The sequence below is a fragment of the Octopus bimaculoides genome, chromosome 1, assembly GCF_046866305.1.
Source record: "Octopus bimaculoides isolate indiv1 chromosome 1, ASM4686630v1, whole genome shotgun sequence".
Classification (NCBI taxonomy): domain Eukaryota; kingdom Metazoa; phylum Mollusca; class Cephalopoda; order Octopoda; family Octopodidae; genus Octopus; species Octopus bimaculoides.
The window spans coordinates 21,013,002-21,039,614 of record NC_142928.1 but is presented as its reverse complement, the minus strand read 5'-3'; the positions used below and the strand labels follow the sequence as shown (position 1 = coordinate 21,039,614).

The window sequence follows — 26,613 nt, the reverse complement described above, 5'->3', positions numbered from 1 at the left end:
CTGGCATGGGTTAGATGGTTTGGCTGAAACTGGTAAGCTGCAGAGCTGCACCAGGTTCCAATCTGTTTTGGTAAGAATGCTACAGCTGGATGCCCTTCCTAAAGTCAACCACTCCAAGAGTGTAATGGGTGTTTTTTATGTATTAGCTATGTGACACTAGCATCAGCAACATCTACACTTTCACTTGGCTAGACAAGTCTTCTCAAACATGGTATATTGTCAAATGTAATGACGTCAAACCAAATAATAATATTCAGAAAGCATTTGATACATAAATTTCAGATCTGCATGGTATGTAATAGGAAATACACCCCATTATGCAAGACTTTCCTTGGTTAATATATTTCAGAATAAATGCTTTCAAAATATTATTTGATTTGACTCGCAGTTTATATAATTTCATGCCAGCCCAAATTAGCCTGTCCTGATTCCACCCGTGCAGATACTCTAATAACAATATGGAGTAGTTCATTGTATTTAACTAAAGATGAAAATTCTGGTATCATGCATCACTTCTAAGCAAAGCACAAAATTACTATAAATACATACGTACATACATACATACAACTATCTTAACATTGTTAATGAATTTTACTTAAAAAATGCAACAAACTTTTCTACCAACCCCATACATTATAAAGGCCAACATAGACTGAAGAAGTAAAAGAAAAGGGACAGAAAGGAAGCAATAGGCTAGGATAGAAAAGAATCCTGAATATGACACGTCTCTTTACTTTCACCCCTGATTTTACCCTACGCAAAAACAAATTATTCTACCATACCAGAATAACTGTCTCCACCATACTTTCTTCTCAAATTGCACTCTCTATTCCACCCTTCTCTTTTCTACCAACATTTCACCTAATTCTCAGTCACATTACTCTATCTATCAAAAAAAACAACCTGCCACAAATTACACTGAGTCAGAAAGTACCAAAGTAAACCATTGTCTGACAATAAAGAGAACATTAAAAATAATCAAATACGTACTAAGAAGTATTAAGTGATCCTTCATTTTAATGTTTTTATATATAATTTCCTATAAAAATAAACAGAAACACACACATCTGTATGTATGTATGTATGTATGTATGTATGTATGTATGTATGTATGTATGTACGTATGTATGTACGTATGTACGTAGGAGGCGCAATGGCCCAGTGGTTAGGGCAGCGGACTTGCGATCATAGGATCGCAGTTTCGATTCCCAGACCGGTGGTTGTGAGTGTTTATTGAGCGAAAACACCTAAAGCTCCACGAGGCTCCGGCAGGGGATGGTGGCAACCCTGCTGCACTCTTCCACCACAACTTTCTCTCACTCTTACATCCTGTTTCTGTTGTGCCTGTAATTCAAAGGGTCAGCCTTGTCACACTGTGTCACACTGAATATCCCCTGAGAACTACGTTAAGGGTACACGTGTCTGTGGAGTGCTCAGCCACTTGCACATTAATTTCACGAGCAGGCTGTTCCATTGATCGGATCAGCTGGAACCCTTAACGTCGTAAGCGACGGAGTGCCAACAACGTATGCATGCATGTATGTATGTATTTATTTAATTATTTTTAATGTTCTCTTTATTGTCAGACAATGGTTTACTGTGGTTATTTCTGGCTTGGTATAGTTTGTGGCAGGTTGTTCCTTTTTGTAGATAGAGTAATGTGACTGAGAATTAGGTGTGATGTTGGTAGACAAAGAAAGTTGTGTAGAAAAGGGAGGGGTGGAATAGAGAGTGCTATTTGAGAAAAAAGTATAGTGGAGACAGCTATTCTGGTTTGATAGACTAACTTGTTATTGCTTAGGGTGAAATCAGATGTGAAAGTAATGAAATAAAGAGACGTGTCGTATTCAGGATTCTTTTCTGTCCTAGCCTAATGCTTCCTTTCTGCCTCCTTTCCCTTACATCTTCAGAGTTAGGCATGAGTACAGTGGTGAATTTAGTGTATAGGTAGGCATTCATTAGGGTTCGCTTGTCAGTCCCCTCCTATTCATCATTGTTCTCCAGGTCATAACAGAGGAATTGAAGACCAGCTGCCCCTAGGAACTTCTATGCGCTGATGATCTCACTCTTTGTTTTCTCAGAGCTGAAAAAAAATTTCAGGAGTGGAAGCAACACCTGGAATCAAAGGGCCTTAAAGTTAACTTAGTAAAGACCAAAATTCCAGTAAGCAAGAAAATAGACAAGACTCTCCCGCTGCAGATAAATGGCCCTGCACAGTATGTAGGAAATGTGTAGGTAGGAATTCCATGTGGTGCACCCAGCAATGGACACACAAGAGGTGCAGTGGAATCACTGGAAGGTTAATGGAAAAATTAGTGTTAGTGTATTGGAAGATGTGCGGGAGCCATAGGAAAATTGATTTTCTCAAATGCACTGGAGGACCTCTAGAGGTAAGGGATAATCTTTTATCTTGGTGACCTAATTAGTAGTGGAGGAGGATGTTCTGAAAGTATAGTTCCTAGAATAAGAATAGGATGGAGAAAGTTAAGAGAGTTTTTACCTTTGTTGGCAACAAAATCTTTTTCTCTCTCTCTTCCCCCCCCTCTCTCTATGATTGAAAGGAAGATTGTATGATGCTTGTGTATGAACAGCAATGCTACATGGTAATGAGATGAGGGCTCTGAATGCAGAGGATATGCGGAAACTAGAGAGGAATGAAACTAGTATGCTCCATCGGATGTGCAATGTCAGTATGCTTGTACAACAGAGTGCAAATGTATTGAGAGAAAAGTTTGGTATTAGAAGAATTAGATGTAATCTGCAAGAGAGAAGACTGTGCTGGTTTGGTCATGTAATGTGTATGGATGAGGACACTTGCATAAATACCAATCGCTTAAAGTGAATGAAATTTGTGGAAAAGGGAGACCCAGTAAAATGTGAAGTATTAAATGTTAATCTCTCAAGATGCTGAGCCTTAAAGAGGACATGATAAAAAGGGCCAAGATAGCTGGCTTTTTGCTGTGCTCAAGAAGACACATCAACTATCTTGGTATGGTTATGCACAAAGGCCCAACCTGTACTCTCTGCCCCATCAAGCACTTACCCCAAACCTATCCCCTAACACTTCTTAACACTCACCACTTCTCTTTCTATTGTACTACTTGCTGTAATTACCTGAGAGCAGAATAGGCACATGCTACATCCCATCCTTTTGACCATCCTACCCTAGTCTACTAGAACTATTTCTATTTCCCATTACCTTCTATCTACTCATTCCTCAAAAAACAGAATGAGTAGATTATTGAAGCACTGTTTTATGGGTAAATGCTGTTCCTGTTGCTATCCCTTTATTCTTTTTCTAAGTAACAGATCTCTTATTTCGCACACCTTGAAAGGCACAATTCTTGTAGATGGTTTGTTTACAGGAGTAATGACAACAATCTCAATGCTTGTAGGTCGTGATTTTCAGTGAAGCGTGAATGTAAAGAAACACAGCCAAATGCACGCGCGCACGTGCACGCACACACACACACACACACACACACACACACACACACACACACACACACACATACAGAAACTTACAATGGGTTTCTTTTACTTTCTGTTCACCAAATTCACTCACAAGGTTTTGGTCAGTCTGAGCTACAATAGAAGACACCCAAAGTACCCTGCAGTGAGACTGAACCCCAAACTGTGATGTTATGAAGTGAACTTCTTAACTACACAACCATACCTGTGCCTAGACATACATAAATACATACATACACACATACATATATGTGTGTGTATATAGTCAAGAAATTCACTTCATAACATCATAAATTTAGTTTCAGTCTCACTGCAGAGCACTTTGGATGGGGGGTCTTCTCTTATAGCTCCAAACTGACCAAAACTTTGTGAGCGAATCTGGTGGACAGAAAGTAAAAGAAACACATTGTAAGTTTCTGTGTGTGTGTGTGTGTGTGAGTGTGTGTGTGTGTGTGTGTGTGTGTGTGTGGGTGGCTTTGTGGATGCGGAACCATTGGTCACTCTCTGACTGGCCATTTAAGTAACTTCCTATAGATACATTGCTGCTCTAACATCTAGAATGTGTTTCTTTTTGGGATATATGATCAACTGACAATATATATATATATATATATATATATATCATCATCATCATCATTTAACGTCCGCTTTCCATGCTAGCATGGGTTGGACAATTTATATATATATATATATATATATATATATTAGCAGCTAAACCCGGTTTCACACAGTCTGTTTGGATGATGTGGCTGTGAGATTGTTTTCAGTTAGGCATAATCTATAACACCGTTTCTCAACCTGATCATTTCGTGTCTCGTTTCGATTTACATAAAAAATGTGAGGACATGGTAGAAAATTTTTATGATAGTTGATGTATGGAAAAAATTATGTTAAATGTTTGAAATGCAAATCTGTAAATGGAAAAGAAGTTCAGACCTCTACATGGTAGGTAGACCTGGTAGAAATAGCAGGCAAATCCCTCTCAAAATACCTCTACTGTATTAATGTGAGAATTCTATGTATTATGTAGTTTGAATGAGAAACTGTAAGGTGTGTGAGCAGCTGGTGTTAATGGCAGAAGAAAGGGTAATTGCATGTGACGTCATGTTAGAAAATATTTACGATAGTTGATTTATGGAAAAGATTATGTTAAATGTTTGAAATGCAAATCTGTGAATGAAAAATAAGTTCAGACTTGGTGGGTAGACCTCGTGGAAATAGTGGCCAAATCTCCCTCAAACACCCTACTGTATTAATGCGAGAATTCTGCGTATTATGTTAAGAAGTTGACGTTAAGAATTGCTTGAACAGAAAATGAAGCTGTAAGAATTAATGGGGAAATTGTATGTAAGAATTAATAGCAGACATATCCAATTTAAGAAAAGTGAAGAGAAAAGCTAAGTAAACTATGGAATAAGTAATTGTTATATGCTTATAGAAAAACAATTTATATTATAGAAATTGATACATACCTGTTGAAGATTAAAATGTATGTAAGAGCTATTGTTTGCAACACGTGTATAATCATAGAGAAGCTGAAAGACATGAAATGTCCGTTTGTGTGTTTGTGTGTGTGTATTTTTGGTGGGATTTTTGCATTTAGCAGGAGTTGGATTGTGTTTTATCTCCCGATCAATGGCCGGACAAGTGAAAAGGAAAGGCGATCTTTTGAAGTGGGTGTCGAATGAAGAGATATGGACAGTTTTATGACTGAACTTCTTTTGAAGTTGTGGTGAGAGGGGAGAATTGATGTGTGTGCGTATGTCTGTGTGTGTGAGTGTGTATGTTTGATGAAGTGTGCGCGACAGAGAGAGTAATGTTGATGGTGTATGCGTATATGAGAGAGAGAGAGAAAGAAAGAAAGAGAGAGAGAGAAAGAAAGAAAGAAAGAGAGAAAGAAAGAGAGAGAGAGAGAGAGAGAGAGAGAGAAATGAAATTTATCATTCAGTTTATTTATTTATGTATATATGTATGAATGGCTTCAGTGACACACACTCACATACATGCACACATGCAGGTTGTTTTAATTGATTTTGTCCAACAAATGGACAATTTGAATTTTCTCAAACTGTATGCTATTGTACCTTGTTATGCATTGCCATATGCTTGTCTTTAGTGTAAAATGTTCCCAATAAACAGTGCTTATCATGTGGTCAAGAAGCTTGTTTCCTAACCATTTAATTTCAGGGTCAATCCTTTGTGTGGTACCTTGGCTAAGTGTCTTCTACTATAGCCCCAGGCCAACCACCCATTGTGTGTGTATGTGTGTGTGAGCATGTGCGTGTGTGTGTGTACCCTTGCCTTGACTTCATGTGATAGTTGTAAATAACCATCTATGTCATGCAAGTGGTATTGTTTAATTTTCAGTCATTTGTGAAAAGTATAATATGGCCAAGGGAAAATATTACTTTGTGTGGAAACAGGTGACCATAGAATATCTGCTTCCGCAAATTCCATCTGACTCATGCAAGCATGGAAAAGTGGACATTAAAATTATGAAGATGACATATGTGCATGTGCATGCACATGCATACACACACACGAGTTTATGTATCTCCTTAAAATAACCATTTTCTCCCCCTCCTCCTTCTCCCCTATTTAACTATGTACATCATTTCAAACTAAAGTAGTTTGCAACCTTCTAAAAATCTAACCCATGTATTTCAAATGTGTACTGCTTACCCCATATCAAATCAAGCCATTGAAAAACTCCAATGTATAAATGGTATAAGCAGAGTAGAGTACTTTTGTAATCTGATAATGTCAACTACCAGCATAACTTAAAATCACTATAAAATTATTTATATCATTTTACTTTACACATGTAAGGAGTCCTTTTTTTCATTTAATACTCAGTTTCTAACTGTCAAAATCTTCCATTGTCTATGTGCTTCACTCTTTTCTCTGTCTTTTCATTTAGACTAGCTTACAAAAATGTAAAAATTTTGTATAAATTACATTTCTGAAGTTTATTTCCAATATAGTATCTGATTTAATACAGATATTTTGATGATATAAAACTGACTGGAACCCCTTGAATGAATTTATCATATATACAAATGACAAAAGTTATCAGAAAAGTATTTCAAATATCTGTACTACAGGGTGTCCACAAAGTCTGGGTACATGGAGTAAATAAAATTATGACATAATCAATTAAATATAAGAAATAATTTCTTAAAGTATGTGTTAATCCCCATGTGGGTACAGAGAGCAAATAAAATCATAACATAAACAATTGAATATAAGAAATAATAATTTCTTAAAGTATGTGTTAATCCCATGTACCCAGACTTTGTGGACACCCTGTATGGTATGACTGCATTTTCTTAATTTGGTACTGATTATTGAAAGACATCAGTATATTCATATGCTATACTTAATCTTTATAAATTTAACTATGTGTATATATATATTACTTTCACATTTTATCTTTTCATTGAAATTACAAACCACAGAAGGAACACCTAACGGAGATGATGTGGAAGAACTATTTGAGAAACTTTTCTAAGTAAAAATCAAAGAAATTGTTTAAAAATTTTTTTCTTAATAAAATATTGTTTACTCTTAACATTATTCCACTGAAAATTTCACTTCATAACTATTTTTTGTTAATTAAATGTATAGAGTAAATTTTGTAATGATTTAAAAACTATTTTCGCTTCAAGATTAAAATAAAAAAAATAAAATGCATTTTGATGTAAACAGTTACTTTTATTTTTCATTTTTTTTTATTATGCATTTGAGAAAATGAATTAAATAAAGCTTTGTGATATTAATTTATCTTAATATCTTACTACTGTTATCTTTGAAATATCCTTTTGAAATATCCTTAAAAGAAAATCTTTCAGGTTTGGAATCAAGAATTTATATATGTTAGTTAAGGCTTGCAATCTTACAAAATTTCACACTGGTTCTATTCTTGAAAGATAAATATGAATGAGAATCTTTGATATAAGAATGTTTTCAATATATATTAAAGTTAATTGTCAGGGAAATATACCAAAGAGTTGTAATAGATGTATGTCTCTTTTGCAAGCATTTCACTTCAGTTAAACAAAAACAGAGCCAAAACTGAATTGGCTGTACTTAGATATTTTCAGGAGAATAGACAAGATTTACTATTCTGTACTCAGTGTTTGTGACAAGATACTAGAGTATGTTTGAAAAGAGAGTTAACTCATCAAGTGATTATGGGACTTGGTAGTGTATCCAAATATTTCCTTAAGGTGTATCTTTGGCTTCATAATAATAATATATGTGTGAAAATTATTTTATGACATTGTATATTAAAATATATTTGGGTGTAGAGAGTTGTTGTTATTCTTCTTGTGGTTGTAGTAGACCTATGATCAAAGATGTTCTAACCATGTCCATCCTTCTTTTTTTCAGTCATGCTTTGATTAGAACTATATTATCCAACATATCTTTATTAAAACGGTAGGGGGAAATTAGAGGGAGATTTGACTGCTGTTTGGAGCAGCCTGAATCACTGTATGCAGCCTCATAAATATGAGTTTCCAAATGCAAGCACTACCATACATGGCTGTTCTTTTCTCAGGGGAAAGTTCAGTTACTTCAATCAGTTTTGCCTAAAGTGGAGTTCCAGTGTAGTGAGCTTGTCATGTTTGGTCTAACTGTTCTTTTGACTATGCACAACTGATATCACTACAATATATAACTGGTAACTGTTGACCCACCTGCACCCTGCTGTGGAGGCATGTGGCTTAGTGGTCAGGGTGTTAGACTCATGATTGTAAGATTTTGGTTTCGATTCCTGTACCAGGTGCCATGTTGTGTTTTTGAGCAAACACTTCTTTTCACATTGCTCCAGTCCCTTCAGCTGGCAATAATGAGTAATTCTGTGACAGACCAGCGTCCTGTCCAGGTGGGGAATATATACACCATGAAACCAGAAAACCAACCCTTAAAAGTCTATATGACTTGACTCTTACTTTTACCTGTACCCTCCAACAAACACAAAATTGACAAAACTAAAACAAAAAAGACAAAACAAAGAAACAAAAAAAAAAGAATAAAACAAAGTTTTAGCAGAGTTTGAACACAAAAAAGTGTAGCATTCAACTATGGAAATAAACAATCTGCCTCTTTACCAATTACAACTGCTTCCTTATTGCTCTGGCAATATAGATAGAATTTTTGAGAAATGACTGGGTTCAGTTACTACAGTAATGGGAGCAAGATGTGGTGCCAATCAATGCAATATAGTTTTACTATGGCTCACTAGAAGAGTCAAGAAATGATTCAATCCTGCCATTAGTATAACAACCATGGAAGTGTGTGTATGTGTGCGTGAATGCGTGTATGTGTGTGTGTGTGTGTGTGTGAATGTGTGCACGTGTCTCCCTCATCTGCCTAAAATTTGAATCAACTATTATCAGGAACAAAAGCCATCAGTAAGACATCCAATTCTTCAAATACTTCAATCTTTTATTTCAGTTTTTTTTCTCTTGCGAACACTGAAGCAGACAGTTAAAGTGATGAAAGCCACTAGAATGGCAGACGAGAGTAGTAGAGCTACTAGGGAGACTGTAGACATTGTAAATGGGATGGATGGCATCAATAAAAGTGTATAGTTTGCTGTAATCCAGTGTCTGTGACCTTGAACAATACAACATTGCCATTGATCATAGTCATGTAACTGAAACATGAAGTACAAACTATATTAATGGTAAGAAGAGCATTGTGAGGAAGCAACAATTCCATCTACACAGACACATACACAAGCACACACACACACACACACACATATATATATATATATATATATATATATATATATATATATATATATACATGTGCACTTCACATGCATACACATGCACTTACATACACAGGTGCCCTTACATGCATACACTTGTTAACATAAAATAGACACAAATATAATACACAGAAATGCATACCTGAAGATGTTAGTGATGATGATCAAGAAAATGATAATGATTAGGATGATGATGAAATCACTGATGACAGTGGTGGTTATTTGCTATGAGGCTATGAGGTTAAACCCTATTAAAAATTAGTATCTCACCTTTTCTGAAGGGATATCAACAACATCTGATTGAACATTATCATTAATATATACCGCAGTATTATTACGATACCATATCCTTTTCACACCAGGAAATATTTCCATTAGTGCCTCACCATGGCAGCTCAAACGCAGTTTGGTTTTCTCTTTGTAATATGTTTTTACTTCTTCTGAATATACCTGTAGGACAAACACATCCACCACTTGAACCCACTGGAAATTCTGTGTCATTTGACATGTATAAACACCACTGTTCTTTGGTTGTGCTGAGATGAGGACCAATTCATTAGATATGGATTTATAAAGCATGGAAGATGGATCAATATTAAAAGGTTGGTCATTAAATTCCCAGAACAGGATGGCCATTGGGAATTCATCATAGATAGCTCTGGATATAACATTATCACAAGACAGGGTTACACTATGATAAGCACTAATATTGATTTGATGGAAAACCTGTTTGAGATAGACCACTGCCAGCAAAACCAATCTAGGTGGTAAAGGAAATAATGTTTCACCATGGCGTTTCTGTCTTTTCATTAAAGGTTTGAGTTCTGTGATATTTTTGTTAAAATTTATCTGTTCTTTGGGAGAATGATCAAAATGGCTTCTATTAATGGTATCTGAAAACAGGTGTAGTAAAATAACTTATCAATATAGAGGCAGTAGAGTAGATAAACACAGGTTTGAGACATATATTTACATGGAGTACAAAATGCAGAAAAGAAAAATATATACAAAGGTAAAAGAAATTTATGTAATGTCTTATCTCAACAGCCAAGAGTCTTTAATGTACATAATAACTATATTAATATATATGTGCATGATGTCATAGGTGTGTTTCCAGTGAGAAGACTAGATGAAATTGTTAAAGTACCACCCCTTTCAAGAGTAGAGCGGTAAATGCAAGCTATCTAGTAGTGTTTACAAATATAAATGCTTAAGGAGAAGAGAAAGGAATATGACTGGGGGAAGTAGATTGAAATAATGGGAGAGTTGAGGTAGTTAAGAGGCAAGACAGGATGAAGATACAACCTGACAAAGACCAGATATAAAGAAGACATAGTTAATAGCTGACCAAAAGAAAGTGTAGTCACTTAACCTAACAGGGGCTCAAAGTTGTTCTCAGACAATAAAGCAGTTAAGAACATCAGAGGTAATGGACACAGAGGCACGAGAAAATTAAGCATTGAGGTAAGGGAGTGGGAGTAGTAGGAAAAAAAAATGTTAATGAAAAATAGCATTTTAGCTAAGACAAAGGACATGGAGAAATTATAATTGTTCATAATGAGCAAAGGTGTTATAGAATTTGTACCTGGAAGAGAAGATTACATCAGAAAATTAATTAAATAAAGATGTCAGATTTTGGCATAATATTGTGAGTGATTCTCAGTAACATAATTTACAAACATGAAGGTTAGCAGTGTATGGGGTTCCACCATAAACTATAAATCATGATAAAGTATAAGGCATACTCTGGGACTTGAGGTGATGCATGTAGATGGCTAGGGAAATAGATTGTTTAAAGATCCTATTTGAGAAGGAGATGAGGTGAGTAACATAGTATCACTTTAAGTCAATTGTTTCCCCTGTGTAGATCTTAGTTTGGTGAAAAGATGGAGTTGTGACAAAACATTTATATATCATATTACAGGACAAGCAAAACCCATTTAATGGACAGAGTTGAGAGATAATTACAGATATTCCCACTATGAGTGCGCTTTTGCTCTATTTGTGTCCTATATTGGTCAAGACAATGGTTTATCCCAGGAGCAGGAATAGAGGTGTTAGTATCTCTACTATTTGATGGTCAAAGGGAAGTTAGGCGATCTTACTTGGCTTGCCGGGTCTTCTCACGCACAGCACATTTCCAAAGGTCTCGGTCAGTAGTCATATGTATAGATATAGAGTTATATAGACATATACCTAGATATATACACACAAACATCCACGAATACACACACACATACATACATATAAACCTAATCAATAATGGTTGTTTTAGATAGTATTCATTCCAGGGCTAAAGCAATTGAGATGAAGAATAACAGTGCTTTGAAGATCAGTATTAGAATCCACAACCTTAGAGGTATTGCTAGATAATATAAAAGTAGTATGATCAATTGAATTTGAGTGAGGATTTAAATCATCTCAAGTAGTATAAGAACCAAAGAAAAGGAAGATGTGTTGCATTTGCATCATTGTGGCTACAGATGTTAATGCCCCTCATTCCAGAGGTATTACTGTTATTCCCGCTACTGCTAAGGTAGGTAAGCTGCTACTGAAATAAGACACAACATAATATATATAACATCTTTATACATTTTTATTTCTACATTCATTCTCCTATTTCCCTATACACTCCCTATTTGTTTCCTTTTCCAAAATAACTCCTATATTGAACTCTAATATTTCCCTCTATTTAACCATCTCACATCGTCTCTGACGAAGGGATATCCCTAATATCCGGGAAACATCTGTAAGACTACCTTTCCCTTTATAAATGTCCTACAAATTCCACACAGCCTTGGCTTTGTTGTCTCATTTTATTTAACATATACATGCTCATACAAGACCTGCATTAGACTCCTCACTTGTATCACTATCAAACCAAGAGTTTAACTATGGTCCTCCCATAGCACTTACATAGTGTTACCTGCCACCTTGGGTCTTCTGGATACCAATACCTCTCATATATATATATATATATATATATTAATAGGAAGGACAACAAAAGAAAGAAAGAGACCTCAATATTATGTAAATAGAGGAATTTATCTGTAAAAATATGTGACACTTATTCGGTAGCCATGATAAAACTCCGAGTTTTGGATGCCGGGGTGGGAGCCCACGCCAACAGGAATTTTCAATGGTCAACAACTGAAAAGATGTTGGGGTGGGCTCCCACCCCGGCATCTGAAACTCGGAGTTTTATCATGGCTACCGAATAAGTGTCACATATTTTTACAGATATATATATATATATATATATATATATATATAAAAGAAATGAGATGACATAGGAAAAAACGAATATGTTATGAACTTCATTAGCTTACAGTTGTTTCTGCTATAAAATGCAGTGGACTCATAGTTGAATGTCTGAATAACACCTTATAGTTTCATCAGAGCCTCAAATATGAAGTGTAATTTATTTGGGAAAATAATTACTTTGTGCATAATATATAGGGAAAGGTATTACCAATGAGAAAGTCAATAGAGTACATTTTAAATGTGTAATTCATATATATTCACTTGATGAAAACTTTTTCCATATGATGTAATATCTCTGTTCATCAATTAAAAAATTCGTTGGAAACAGCTGTAGTGAATGAACCATTATCCATCTGTTGTTATATATATATATATAGCTCTTATTTCTAGCAATCTACTGACAGTTACAGTTTTACTTTTCTGGTAAAACATTGCAGACTGCTGTCTATATTAATTATATGTATATATATATATATATAATTTTCCAGTAAATTTTGTAATCGTTACCAATATAGCATATTGACATCGAATGGTAAATAATTAAATAAATGGAATAAAGATCGGTCGTGTTGAGAGTCTCTACATTTTTAAACATATATATATATATATATATATATATATATCATCATCATCATCACCATCATCATCGTTTAACGTCCACTTTCCATGCTGTCATGGGTTGGACGGTTTGACTGAAGACTGGTGAGTCAGAGCCTGCACCAGGCTCAATCTGATCTTGCAAAGTTTCTGTAGCTGGATGCCCTTCCTAATGCCAACCACTCCGAGAGTGTAGTGGATGCTTTTACGTGACACTGGCATGGGGGCCAGTCCGGCAGAACTGGTAATGACCACAGTTGAATGTTGTTTTTCACATGCCACCTGCACATGTGCAGGTAAGGCAACACTGGCAACGATTACACTCGAATGGTGCATTTCATGTGCCACCAGTACGGGAGCATATCCGTGGTCATGGCAATGATCACGCTCAAATGTGCTTGTAACGTTCTACTGGTACAAGTGCCAACCAGGCGGTACTGTCATCAGTCACGTCAGCAATTTTGATTTTGATTTCACTTGCCTCAATAGGTCTTTGCAAACAAAGTTCATTGTTCAATGAATGAGGAGTACTCATAAGTGGGCTGGTTACAACCTACGTTCAGATGTACTCTTAACATTCCACTGGCATGAGTGCCAATCAGGTGGTACTGTCATCGGCCACATCAGTGATTTTGATTTTGATTTCACTTGCCTCAATAAGTCTTTGCAAGCAAAGTTTATTGTCCAATGAATGAGGAGTATTCCTAAGTGGGTTGGTTACACCCACTAGCATAGGCCATGGGCCATGGTCTTACTTGGCTTGTCAGGCCTTCTGAAGCACAGCATATCTCCAAAGGTCTTGTTCACTAGTCATTGCCTTGGTAAGGACCAATGTTCGAAAGTTGTGCTTCATATATATACACACACACACATATCTATATATATAAACACACACACATACATATATAAATAAATGTGTGTGTGTGTGTGTGTGTGTATATATATATATATATATATATATATATATATATATATATATATATATATATATATACATACAAATAATAAACAGATACACAAACATAGGAATGCACATAGATACATATACACAGACAGAGACACACGCACACACACAGACATAAACTACACACATACATATACATATTGACATACAAATTTAGTGAAAGGAGGAGGAAGGATGTGTGTGTGTGGGGGAGTAGGAAGGAATAAAACCACAGCATTTAAGGTCATTAAGACTTTTTAAGATAAAAAAGATTAAAAAAAAGACAAGTGGTGACCAACTTGTGTGTGTGTGTGTGCGTGTGTGTGTGTGTGTGTGCGTGTGTGTGTGTGTGTGTGTGTATGTGCTGATAAAAGATATTAGGGAGGGGAATGAAAGAAAGGGTGATGATATATATAACATAGAGCAACAAACATAAAACCCCCAACCTTGGCAGGGACAAAAGACTGATGGCCATAAGACTGACACACACCTAGTCATCATCATCATCATCATCATCATCATCATTGTTTAACGTCCGCTTTCCATGCTAGCATGGGTTGGACGATTTGACTGAGGGCTGGTGAAACCGGATGGCAACACCAGGCTCCAATCTAATTTGGCAGAGTTTCTACAGCTGGATGCCCTTCCTAACGCCAACCACTCAGAGAGTGTAGTGGGTGCTTTTACGTGTCACCCGCACGAAAACGGCCACGCTCGAAATGGTGTCTTTTATGTGCCACCTGCACAAGCCAGTCTAGGGACACTGGCAACGATCTCGCTCGAAAATCCTACGGGAGCCAGTCAGGCGGTACTGGCAACGGCCACGCTCAAAAATGGTGCATCTCATGTGCCACCCACACAAGAGCCAGTCCAGGGGCACTGGCAACGATCTTACTTGGCTTGCCGGGTCTTCTCACGCACAGCACATTTCCAAAGGTCTCGGTCAGTAGTCATATGTATAGATATAGAGTTATATAGACATATACCTAGATATATACACACAAACATCCACGAATACACACACACATACATACATATAAAAGAGATACAGACATGCACACACACAACATACACACACATATTTTAAATACGAGGAAAATAGGGATGAAAAGATCTAATCTTTCACTGGCTCAACCATTTAATACCCAATTTAATAAAGAAAAACTTTACAATTCACATGGTTGTATATTAAATTTATAAAAATGGAAAGAAAATGGAGATATACAATTATCAATTCAAAAATTAAAATTTATTAACATAATATTATATTATATTCTTATAATATAATATAATAAATATTAAATACAAATCACATACAATTGTGCTGATTCTTATCCATAATAAAATTATAAAAATCCATTGTGTGTGAGTAAGAATCTCTACAGTGTAATTTTTGATATATGAGGATTCACAGATCCAAGAAAAGACCGAATTTAAATATATTCATGTTTTCAAGCACGAGCATCAATAGTTAAAAACAAAAACAAAGATCAAAAATAAAATATGAAAAACAAAGTAATATAACAGCCATAGAATATATTTGTATACTATTAAGTATTTTAATCTAAATATATTTTAGCACATTGATTTAAAAAAAAATACGAAGTGCAATATTTAAAAGAATATAAAAAAAAAATGTTAAAAAAAAAACCCATGGCGAAATAAGAAATATCCCTTTCATTCTTTCATATTATTAAAAAATACATGTTATTATAATTACAATACACTATCTATCTATGGGTAAATAGTAAAATAATATTCTTTTCTTTTTTTCTTCAATTCTTTTTCTTGTTTGAGTCATTTGACTGCAGTCATGCTGGAGCACCACCTTTATTCAAACAAATTGATCCCAGGACTTATTCTTTGTACGCCTAGTACTTACTCTGTCAGTCTCTTTTGCTGAACCACTATGTTACACAGATGTAAAGACACCAACATCAGTTTTCAAACGATGGTGGAGGGACAGACACAGATACATACATACATACATACATACATATATATATATATATATATATATATATATATGAGCTTCTTTCAGTTTCCATCTACCAAAGCCACTCACAATGCTTTGGTTAGCCTGAGGCTATAGCAGAAGACACTTGGCCAAGGTACCACGCAGTAGAACTGAACCTGGAACCATGTGATTGGGAAGTAAGCATCTTACCACACAACCATGCCTGCACCTATTCAAAATATTCAAATTATTTTACCATCTCTAATCAAAAAGCAAATATAAATTACATTGCATTAATTATTTATAATAATCGTTACTAAATATGAAAGATTAATAATTAAAAATTACATAGTTTATATAAGGAAGAAACTTTCTAAAAAATATTATCATAGTAACATACAATTAAACCTTGGGAGAGGCATTATGCCGATAATAAACACACACACTGCTTCAGTCCTTTATTAATTTATATAGTTTTTTGTTAAATTATTTCATTGCACTCTTGCAATCTCTTCGAGAGACAAGTTACTGAAGAGATTGCAAGGTTTAATTGTATTTCTTTCAACACACGTATCCACATCAAGAATCTTGTACACGAAATACACATACGAAATAGTAACATAATTATTACAGAAATTAAATAAATGCTGAATTAACCAGTTATCAAAAAAAAAAAAAAAATAATAATCATAAGGACTTCATAAATGTCCTTTTGATAATTACTCATTTCCATACTAAAAAGAATACTGCTAAAATTAAAATTGAAATTAAAATTACATAGTTTTTAGAGGAGAAAATCTCATCATAATGTTTATATGCATTTATATTTACAGCAGAATAGAAGGGACATAATTGCACAAAGGTAATTTACAAAGTATGTTTTTAATATGGTGTACAATAAATATTTATGCTAGAATAATTTTTATCTATACTAATTTTTACATAAATAAATAAAAATTTCTTATTTTTCAGGGGAAATATTTCATTTTAAATAAATATACTCTTTATTCTTTTACTTGTTTCAGTCATTTGACTGTGGCCATGCTGGAGCACCGCCTTTAGTCGAGGAAATCGACCCCAGGACTTATTCTTTGTAAGCCTAGTACTTATTCTATCGGTCTCTTTTGCCGAATTGCTAGGTTACGGGGACATAAACACACTAGCATCGGTTGTCAAGCGATGTTGAGGGGGGGGGGGGCAAACACAGACACACACATATATACATATACATCTATACAATGGGCTTCTTTCAGTTTCTATCTACCAAATCCACTCACAAGGCTTCGGTCGGCCCGAGGCTATAGTAGAAGACACTTGCCCAAGGCACCATGCAGTGGGACTGAACGCGAAACCATGTGGTTGGTAAGCAAGCTACTTACCACACAGCCACTCTTGTGCATGCATTCATACTTATGAAGGAATAATATAATGTTAGAAACATATATTTAGAGTAGGGTCTACTTTAACATTTAATTAAAATGAATGTAATTACATTTAAGATCATTCGATATAAAATAACATCACTTTTCAACTTCCTAAGGACTTCAATATCATTATCATAATTATTCTTATCCTATACTAAGATTATATAGTTTATTAGAAGAATATAACATATTGTAATGCTTATAACACACACATACATAGATACATATGCACATATATACACACCTATGCACGTATAGACATAGATAAATGCATACATATATATATATATATATATATATACGTATGTGCACGTAACAATACATAGTACATATCAGTATTCATTTGCCCAAATATATAAAAAAAATTATAAATAATTAACAAAAATGAGTTAACAGATGCATATATACAGATATCAATGTAAATATATACATATACTAAGATTACATATAAATATATATATATATCTGTGCAGGTGGCACATAAAAAACACCATTTTGAGCATGGCTGTTGCCAGTACTGCTTGACTGGCCCTCGTGCCGGTGGCATGTAAAAGCACCTGCTACACTCTCGGAATGGTTGGCGTTAGGAAGGGCATCCAGTTGTAGAAACTCAGCCAGATCAGATTGGAGCCTGGTGCAGCCATCTGGTTCACCAGTCCTCAGTCAAATCGTCCAACCCATGCTAATATGGAAAGCGGATGTTAAACAATGATGATGATGATGATATAATGTTTTGCATATATATATATATATATATATATATATATATATATATATATATATATATACCAGCTTAAAAGCCACATGATAAGGTGATTGTACTTGGGACCTATTGATTGACAGTGCATAGCTCACTCACACTGGAAACTGAAGTCTTTTGAACTATCTCCACAATGACTGGTTGCCCATTAGCATCGATGCCACCGATTTGCATTGAATTTTTTTCAATTAAGCATCACATATTGCTCCATAGAAATTACTCCAATCGACAATCATAGTTCTACTTTGTATAGAAGATTCATGCATCATATCATTTTGCGACATATTGCATGATCAACAATAAATGATTAAAAGGCTGTTATACAGGGGCACATGAATTTTGTCAAAGTATGACCTGTGATGGATTGATTTTCACAATTTACAAAGCTTGCAGTACCAAACGTTTCCATCAATAATGTCACCACATGTGATGAGGTCACATGGTGAATTGCAATATTCACAGGTGTACTTGTTCATAATTAAACGGTGCCGTGCCAACCATTGAAGGATGTTGTTGCCTGATTCTGCAAATTTAGTAATACTCCATGATTCTTATAACATTGTTTCATGATTGAGGATTTCCACTCAAGTATAATAAACTGCAGTGCCACTGGTCTTCCATGTGACATTTCAATCGATTTCCAATTCCAAACTAAACTAATTTTGGTGTGATGTAAACTCATTTTGGTAAAGTAAGTTGACTTACTTCCCTTCGCTTCTTTTATTAGTTATCTCTCCCTAATTTTTCTTTACTTTTTGTACGCTCATAATGAAATTTTGGGAATCCAAAATTTCAGGATTGAGTGTCTGGATTCGGCCCAGAATGTTTTTAATTTACTCATGGTGTCAGCCTGATTCCAAAATGGTAAGATATGTTAGGCCAGCGCATGTAGGAGTAAAGTTGAAAAAATGTGACACACTGACATTTACATTCATTATATTAGATTAGCATCATCATCATTTAACGTCTATTGTCCCATGGGTTGGATGGTTTGACTGGCCTGGCATCCTGGAAGGCTGTGCCAGGATCCAGACCGACTTGGAATGTCTTCTACAACTGGATGCTCTTCCTAACACTAACCACTCTGAGAGGGTAATGGTTGTTTTTACATGTTACTGGCATGAATGCCATTTGAATGACACCAGTATCTATCTATCTACCTATCTATCTATCTATCTATCTATCTATCTATCTATCTATCTATCTATCTATCTATATGCTAGCATGGAAAGTGGATGTTTAACAATGGTGATGATAGTGATGATGAATTAAAATTATAATTATTACAAATTTAAAACCTATTTAAAATGATTATATCTAATATAGAATTACATTATAATATAATGGAATTTAAGTAGACATTATTATAAGATAATCTACTGACAATATACTTTTAGATTAATAAAACCTTAGTATTATATTACTTAATAAAATATTGATTATAGATAAATGATTCTAATTAATTTACTAAATAATAATAATAATAGTATACATACATACAAATACACTAATAAATATGTGTGTGTATATATTGGCGTTAGGAAGGGCATCCAGCTGTAGAAACTCTGCCAAATCAGACTGGAGCCTGGTGTTGCCATCCGGTTTCACCAGTCCTCAGTCAAATCGTCCAACCCATGCTAGCATGGAAAGCGGACGTTAAACGATGATGATGATGATGATGATATGAATTACAAATATAAAGCTAGATATATACATATACATATATTTGCATATATCTACATATATACAGATATATATATATATATATATACACACATATACTTTCTAAAGATTATATAATGATATAATATTTAATTATCTAAAATAGTTAGTTTATACTTTAATATCCAATAATCCTTCAAATAATCAATTGAACTTAATTATATTTTCTAAACATATATTTTGAAGAGTGTCTGTCTTGTCTGTCATTAAGAAGTTTCATTTTTGATGTTCAAATTTGGTATATTTCCTCCTCACACAAGTTACATCTGTTATCAATCAGAAATTTCATAAGATTTAGTATGACTAAGTATTTGTGATTTAAGGTTATATAATTTATTATTATCCTTTAACTTCCATATAATTTCACTTAAACTGGTGCTACACAACTTATTTCTGTTTCTAAAAGTATATTCAGTTTGCAATACATCGTTTAATAAAATTTTCGGTTCCCCTAATATAAAAAGAATTATTTCCTTCAGTTCTACCCTACATCTGTATATAAGGTTACTTTGGATACAAAAATTATTGAAATAACATTTATCTTTAAACCTACAATCACAAATTCTAGCTACATGATTTTGATTAGGTCCATTATTAGTGTTAATAATTAAAGTATTGTTATGTCTATTACTATAAAAAATGTATAATTTATTGTTATTAGTCAAAGAGATAATTCTAAATAAGTTTTTAGATACTGAAAAACCAATTCTAACCGTTTTATTATTAATAATTTTATTATACTTATTTTCCTTATAAAATATTTAGACCCTATAGGTGCAGGAGTGGCTGTGTGTTAAGTAGCTTGCTTATCAACCACATGGTTCCGAGTTCAATCCCACTTTGTGGCAACTTGGGCAAGTGTCTTCTACTATATACACAGGAGTTGAACAAAATAATGGAAACATCTAGCATCATAATTTTGAAATATCTATAAAACCATCAAAAGTTTGTTTATTTTTATGTTTTTTGATTTATTATTAGTATTGCTTAATATGTTTTGCTAAAATTGATGTTTGTTTTCAGATATCATCAGCAAAAGGTAATTAAAATTCATTAAAATGACAGATCTATCGGACTTTCAAAAAGGTCAAATTGTTGGTGCTCATATGACAGGTGCTAGCATAACAAAAACAGCCAAAATGTTTGGTGTATCAAGAAGTACTGTCTCGAAAGTAATGACAGCCTTTGAGAAAGAGGGAAAAACCTCCTTGTTGAAACAAAATTACGGAAGAAAACCAAAACTTTCAGATAGGGACCATCAGACTCTTACACGAATTGTTAGAAAGGTTCACAATAGTACAGCTCCCAAAATTACGGCAGAGCTTAATGACCACTTCGAGAACCCAGTTTCCACAAAAACTGTTCGCTGGGAGCTGCACAAAGCTGGATTTAATGTGAGGGCTACAATCAGAAGACCACTACTTTTCAAAAACAAACATTTCAAAGCTTTTAGAGTGGAGTAAAAACCTACAGAATTGGTCCCTAGAGCAGTGGAAGAATGTTATTTTCTTGGACAAGTCATCCTTTACCTTATTTCCGACCACTGGCTGAGTATACGTGTGGAGACAGCCAAAAGAAGTATTTGACTCAGACTGCCTTCTTCCAACTGCTAAACATGGAGGAAGATCTGTGATGATCTGGGGAGCTATATCTTGGAAATCCACCAGCCCAATGGTTTCCCTTTATGGCAGAATTAATAGCCAAGACTATTTAAGCATTTTATCTGATCAAATTCATCCTATGGTTACAGAAGTGTTTCTGGAGGGAAACGCAATCTTTCAGGATGATAATGCACCAATTCACGCAGCTAAAGTTGTTACTGAATGACACGAGGAGCATTCTAGTGAAGTTGAACATCTTTTCTGGCCACCACAGTCTCCAGATCTCAATATTGTTGAATATTTATGGTGTATTTGGGAAAAACAAGTAAGGAGTCGATATCCTCCACCATCATCACTACAAGAACTGGAGACTGTTTTAGCTGAAGAATGGACAAAAATTCCTTTGAAAACGATTCAAACTTTGTGTGAGTCCATACCTCATAGAATTCAAGCTGTAATTACTGCCAAAAGCGGTCCTACTCCATATTAAAAAAAAAAAAAAAAAAAAAAAAATTTAATGTTTCCATTATTTTGTCCAACCTATGTGCGTATATATACATACATACACACACACACATATATATATATATATATATATATATATATATATATATATATATATATATATATATATATATACATACATAACTCCGGAAGACATAGCATGAAGTGGTGAAGGCTGACTCTGAGCCTGGTGGCAGAGATGACAAAGAATCAGGAGCTCTAGTGATATGCAAGTCCTTAAAACTCTTCTACTACTCAGTGAAACTGAGTTCTGGAAGTGCTATGTATTGTGTTCTCCACCCACATTACAATGACTTTCCACCTGCACTACACCTGTCTCTAGTTCCTTTTCCCAGCTACTGCAGACAACCCAACCATGTCACTTCAACCCTGCCAATTTTCTGAGTCTACCTTCTCATCCCCTCATTTCCTTTCCATACAATCTTGCATATTATCCACTCACCCACATCTATATACCTTATGTCTTGGGGAGTCACCTGGGCACCTTATGGCCATTGTCTATCTCTTTGCAGATCCTACTGATTATTTTCTCTTTCCTCTTCCTCCCCTTCTCCTACTAAATGTGAGTAGGCATGCTGATCTATTATACAAGAACCTGTTCTGGACCCCACTTCCTATAGTTTAATCCCACTTATCCCCATCATGCTAGGGGATGACCACCATGCATGACAACCTCAATAGGGGAGGTGGCATGAAAAATAGCTTACAAACTGAAATATCCATCACTCCTTCTCTCCTTTAGTCCTTATCTTTATTGTTTTCCATGACTTCCTCTCTCTCTCATATTATGTCTCTATCACTTTTCACAGACATCCATTACTCTCTGACTCTCTGTCTCACCCACTCCCCTTTCTTTTACTTCTTACACTTTTTTTCCATCACCTTGTTTCTCTGCTATTATTTTCTCTTTCACATTCCTTTCTCCTTTCTCATTGACATCTTTCACACTCATCTATTGCTCTTGCTTTCACCCTCTCTTTGTCTTTCTCTCTCTATCTCTTTCTGTCTCCCTCCCTTTCTCTTCCTTCTCCCTCTCCCTATCATTTTTTTTTCTTCCTTGTTTCACACCACCTTTGGAGATTCTGAAACACTTGTTTTGAATGTGCATAGAAAACAGGGATAAACATTTAATATTCACACTAAAAATATATCTTGCTCATGTTGTTTCTATTCCATACCCTTACCAACAACCATCAGATAACTGCTCATCTCTCTCTCTCTCTCCTTCTCCTCAGTCACTCTTTGGATTAGATTTCCTTTCACCTCTTCTCCTAACATCCTCTCACTAATGTTGCACCTATTCAGTCTCTTTATCAACAACCCTCATATAGCTATGTGCATTTAACAAGAAATACAACATTAGGCATGCGGTACTTCCTTTGTAGATTTGATACACCATTAAAAATGTGACATATTATTAAACATGAGACACATAGAGGAATCCAGTTAGGTGTAGGTACATGAAGTAGAGGGCTGGAAGAGGGAGAAGAGGAAGGTGAATGAGCTATAAAAGGAACAATAAATGACTCACTTGGTTAATTTAGTTTTATAAAACCCAGACCAGTTTGACTCTTGAAATTTCAAAAACTCTGACTCTTGGAATTTGCTATAGTTTCAGAAGTAGGCAAGTTGTTAAGATGCAGTGATGACTCCACTGTTATGTATAGATAGCAGACAACATACCAACTAAATTCTGTGTCTATCCAGTCAAAATTTCCGGACAATGATAGCTAGCCAACATTGTCAGACCAAATCAATGTTGAATAAAACTTTGTGAAATTAACAATTATTTTAGATTAAATAAATACCATATTTTTAATAAAAATTAACTCCTTTTCCTTTTGTTATATTTTCTTATCAAAAATTTCTAAATGTATATTTTAGACTTTTATTTCATTGTGAATCTTAAGAACAAGGAGTCACCGGAGTTTCAATTAAAATAGTTGTTTGGGAGAGAAAGGTTTTAAAAAAACCAAGAATCTAGATTTTATTTTTGTTTTTTGCTATAATAAAACGATTCACAGAAATTATAACTAAACAAAGTACTAAAGTCAGGAAAGTGAAAATTACTCCTATAATGTTTGTCAGGGAAAGTGGAAAATAACGAGATTTCATCACTGCTTGCCAAAAGGTTTTTGGAGGATCAATAACTACATTTAGTTTATTAGTAATCCAAAATTTTCTTGGATCATCTCTTCTCAGGACCATACAGATCCATATTCCAGACTGGTTTTCACTAACAGAAGATACAGTATCTAATATGTCATGATTGGCACGAGTTTTAGCAACATGTTTCAAAACTTTCCCATTTATAGTCCACTGTTTTGTTGATCCAGTGTACAAATCCCCAAGTATATCACTGTTACAATCAATTTTAACTGTAGATCCAGAAGTAAAGTGCAGTTGTGGAAAGTCTTTGGGAGATGAAGCTGCCACTGTCAGTGAATAAATCGTTAGAGTGACCTTCCATTTTTGTTTGTAAACCATTTGGCAGGTATACACTCCACTATCAGCTAAAGATTTGAAATGTTTTATTAGTAAGTCCCCATTCTTCAGTCTGTATTTAAAACCATTAAATCGTAAATGTTTGTTATTATGTAGCCACAGGAACTTAGCATCAGGGAATCTCTTCAAAATAAGTTTGCTTATCTTGTTGTTACAACGCAGTAATGCAGCCTGGCTTTCATTCACTTTTGCATTGTTTATTGTCACAGCTAAAGAATGAAGGATCAATTCACGGATTGAATTAGGCAACTCAACAGCTGTGGAGCGGGTTCTTGAGTTGGCTTTTCCTGGAACAATAGAAGTAGAAGTTGGATTAAAAAAAAAAATAATAGATGACTTAGAGCAGTGTATATGATTTTTGTAAGTCTTCCTAAATTGGTAAGATTGATGTGAGGAAGTTCTGTGGGGAAAGAGTTCTGGACAGTTTCAGTTTAGGGAGAAAGGAATGGGTGAAGGGTTTAATGTTTAGTGTGAAGTTTTTAGTGGGAATGTGGCATAGATTATGTGCGCGCGCGCGTGTGTGTGTGTGTGTGTGTGTGTGTGTGTTTGTACTTCTTAACATTATGCAATAATTGTAAACGAGAATCACAATCATATAAGCAGAGTCCTTAATTTCTAGTCTTCCATGAAAACATGTCTTGTCATGGCAAAATATTGTTTTGCTTGGAAACAGCTTATGGTTGACAAAAGGAAGGATACTGGGCTGTAGAAAATTTACCTCAACAAATTCTGTTTGACCTTTGTAAGCATGAAAAAGTGGACATAAAAGCAATGACGATGATGATATACAAGGGGGTGCTGTAAAATTCCTGGCTTTAAGGGTATTGTGAAAGGCCTCATTGGAGGCCTAAACTTCCGAGTTCTTTTACATGGCGTAGAAAAACTGAAGGATTACTGCAATATGTGTGTGAATCTGTGAGGGGAATATGTTGAATAAAATCATAACTAATCCTCCTGTCTCTTCTTTTACTCAAAGCCAGGAACATTTCAGCACCCCTTTGTATATAATCTATAGGGAGCCCCTCCTTATTAATTAGTAATTCAATTTTAACCTGCTAATTGGTAATATTTAAAAAATACTCATATAGCTAGCTTCTGTCTTAATTTTGAATTAAATATTAGACCATCAGAAACTCCTATCAACAACACTCTAAGCTTCTCTATTTTTTCAATCCCAAATGCAAACATAGAATTTAACAGTTTTGATCTACCAGGACATTCAAGTATGATGACTTCCATCTGTTTGAAAATATTCTCAGATTCTCTCTCAAGATAGCTTAAACTTAATTCTGAATCTCTTGGTTTTTTTTTTTTCTTAAATCTAAAATTGTTTTTCCTCTTTCCTTGCTTGTTCTACATTCACAACGTCACCATTATATTGTGTTGTGTGATTGTACAGCACATGACTGTATAGGGATTGTAAAGAATACCCAAATTGCACCACATATATAAGCTCTCTCTCACCATTGTTATACAGACATTTCTTTAATATTGTTTGACAGTAGACAGAAGACATATGGAAAGATTCCTCACCTGCATGCTTAACATTTGAGGGCTTCTCTTTTATCTGTTTAGATCCATTTCTTGACTGTAATCCCCAGCATGCAGTTTCACTTAGTATTATACTCCAAACAGCACAATAAGTCAAAATGAAATAAACTGCCATTCAAAACTTACTGTAATTCAGTAGAGATTCTAATTTTTGTTTCTCTAATGACATTATTCAGGAACATTGTGATGTCACAGATGTAGTCATAGCAACAAGAAAATTGTGTGATTGAATAGAAAATGAACTTAGAGTATTACTTTATCTGTATAGTTAGAACTGTATACAAGCTAAAGTATTTACAAAAATACATAAAATATATACATATAGTGGAAACCATTTATTGTGATCACTTTGGAACAAAGCTTTTTTGATTGTTAACTAATAACATTAATAATAGCTAAAGGCAGTGAATTGGTTGAATTGTGAGAGCAAAGAATGGATTGCCTCATGGGGTTCCATCCAACTGTCTGTGCTCTGAGGTTAACTTTTGAAGTCAATAAATAAAGTACCAGT

General features: G+C 34.7%; 2 protein-coding genes across 3 annotated transcripts in view; one reads left to right on the top strand and one right to left on the bottom strand.

Annotated features, from left to right (window-relative positions):
• LOC149137469 (uncharacterized) overlaps positions 1–7,260 on the top strand; it is a 40,816-nt gene extending 33,556 nt beyond the window's left edge. The window contains exon 9 of the mRNA XM_089348981.1: positions 6,930–7,260. Within this exon, the coding sequence (XP_089205107.1) occupies positions 6,930–6,982 (53 nt within the window). The 3' untranslated portion in view covers positions 6,983–7,260. The remainder of the gene's footprint in view (positions 1–6,929) is intronic.
• Positions 7,261–8,901: 1,641 nt separating this feature from the next.
• LOC106882169 (uncharacterized) lies at positions 8,902–26,323 on the bottom strand. Of its 2 annotated transcripts, XM_052965602.2 has the most exons (3): positions 26,085–26,323; positions 9,524–10,146; positions 8,902–9,133 (listed from the first exon to the last, which is right to left on the bottom strand). In XM_052965602.2, the coding sequence occupies exons 1-3, from the start codon at positions 26,215–26,217 to the stop codon at positions 8,915–8,917; spliced, it is 975 nt and encodes a 324-aa protein (XP_052821562.1). In that variant the 5' UTR covers positions 26,218–26,323; the 3' UTR covers positions 8,902–8,914. The 2 variants fall into 2 exon arrangements, with proteins under 2 accessions (XP_052821562.1, XP_014788245.1); XM_014932759.3 differs by lacking the exons at positions 8,902–9,133; positions 9,524–10,146 and adding an exon at positions 23,880–24,838 and having other exon boundaries at positions 26,085–26,320.
• Between the last annotated feature and the right edge of the window lie 290 nt (positions 26,324–26,613).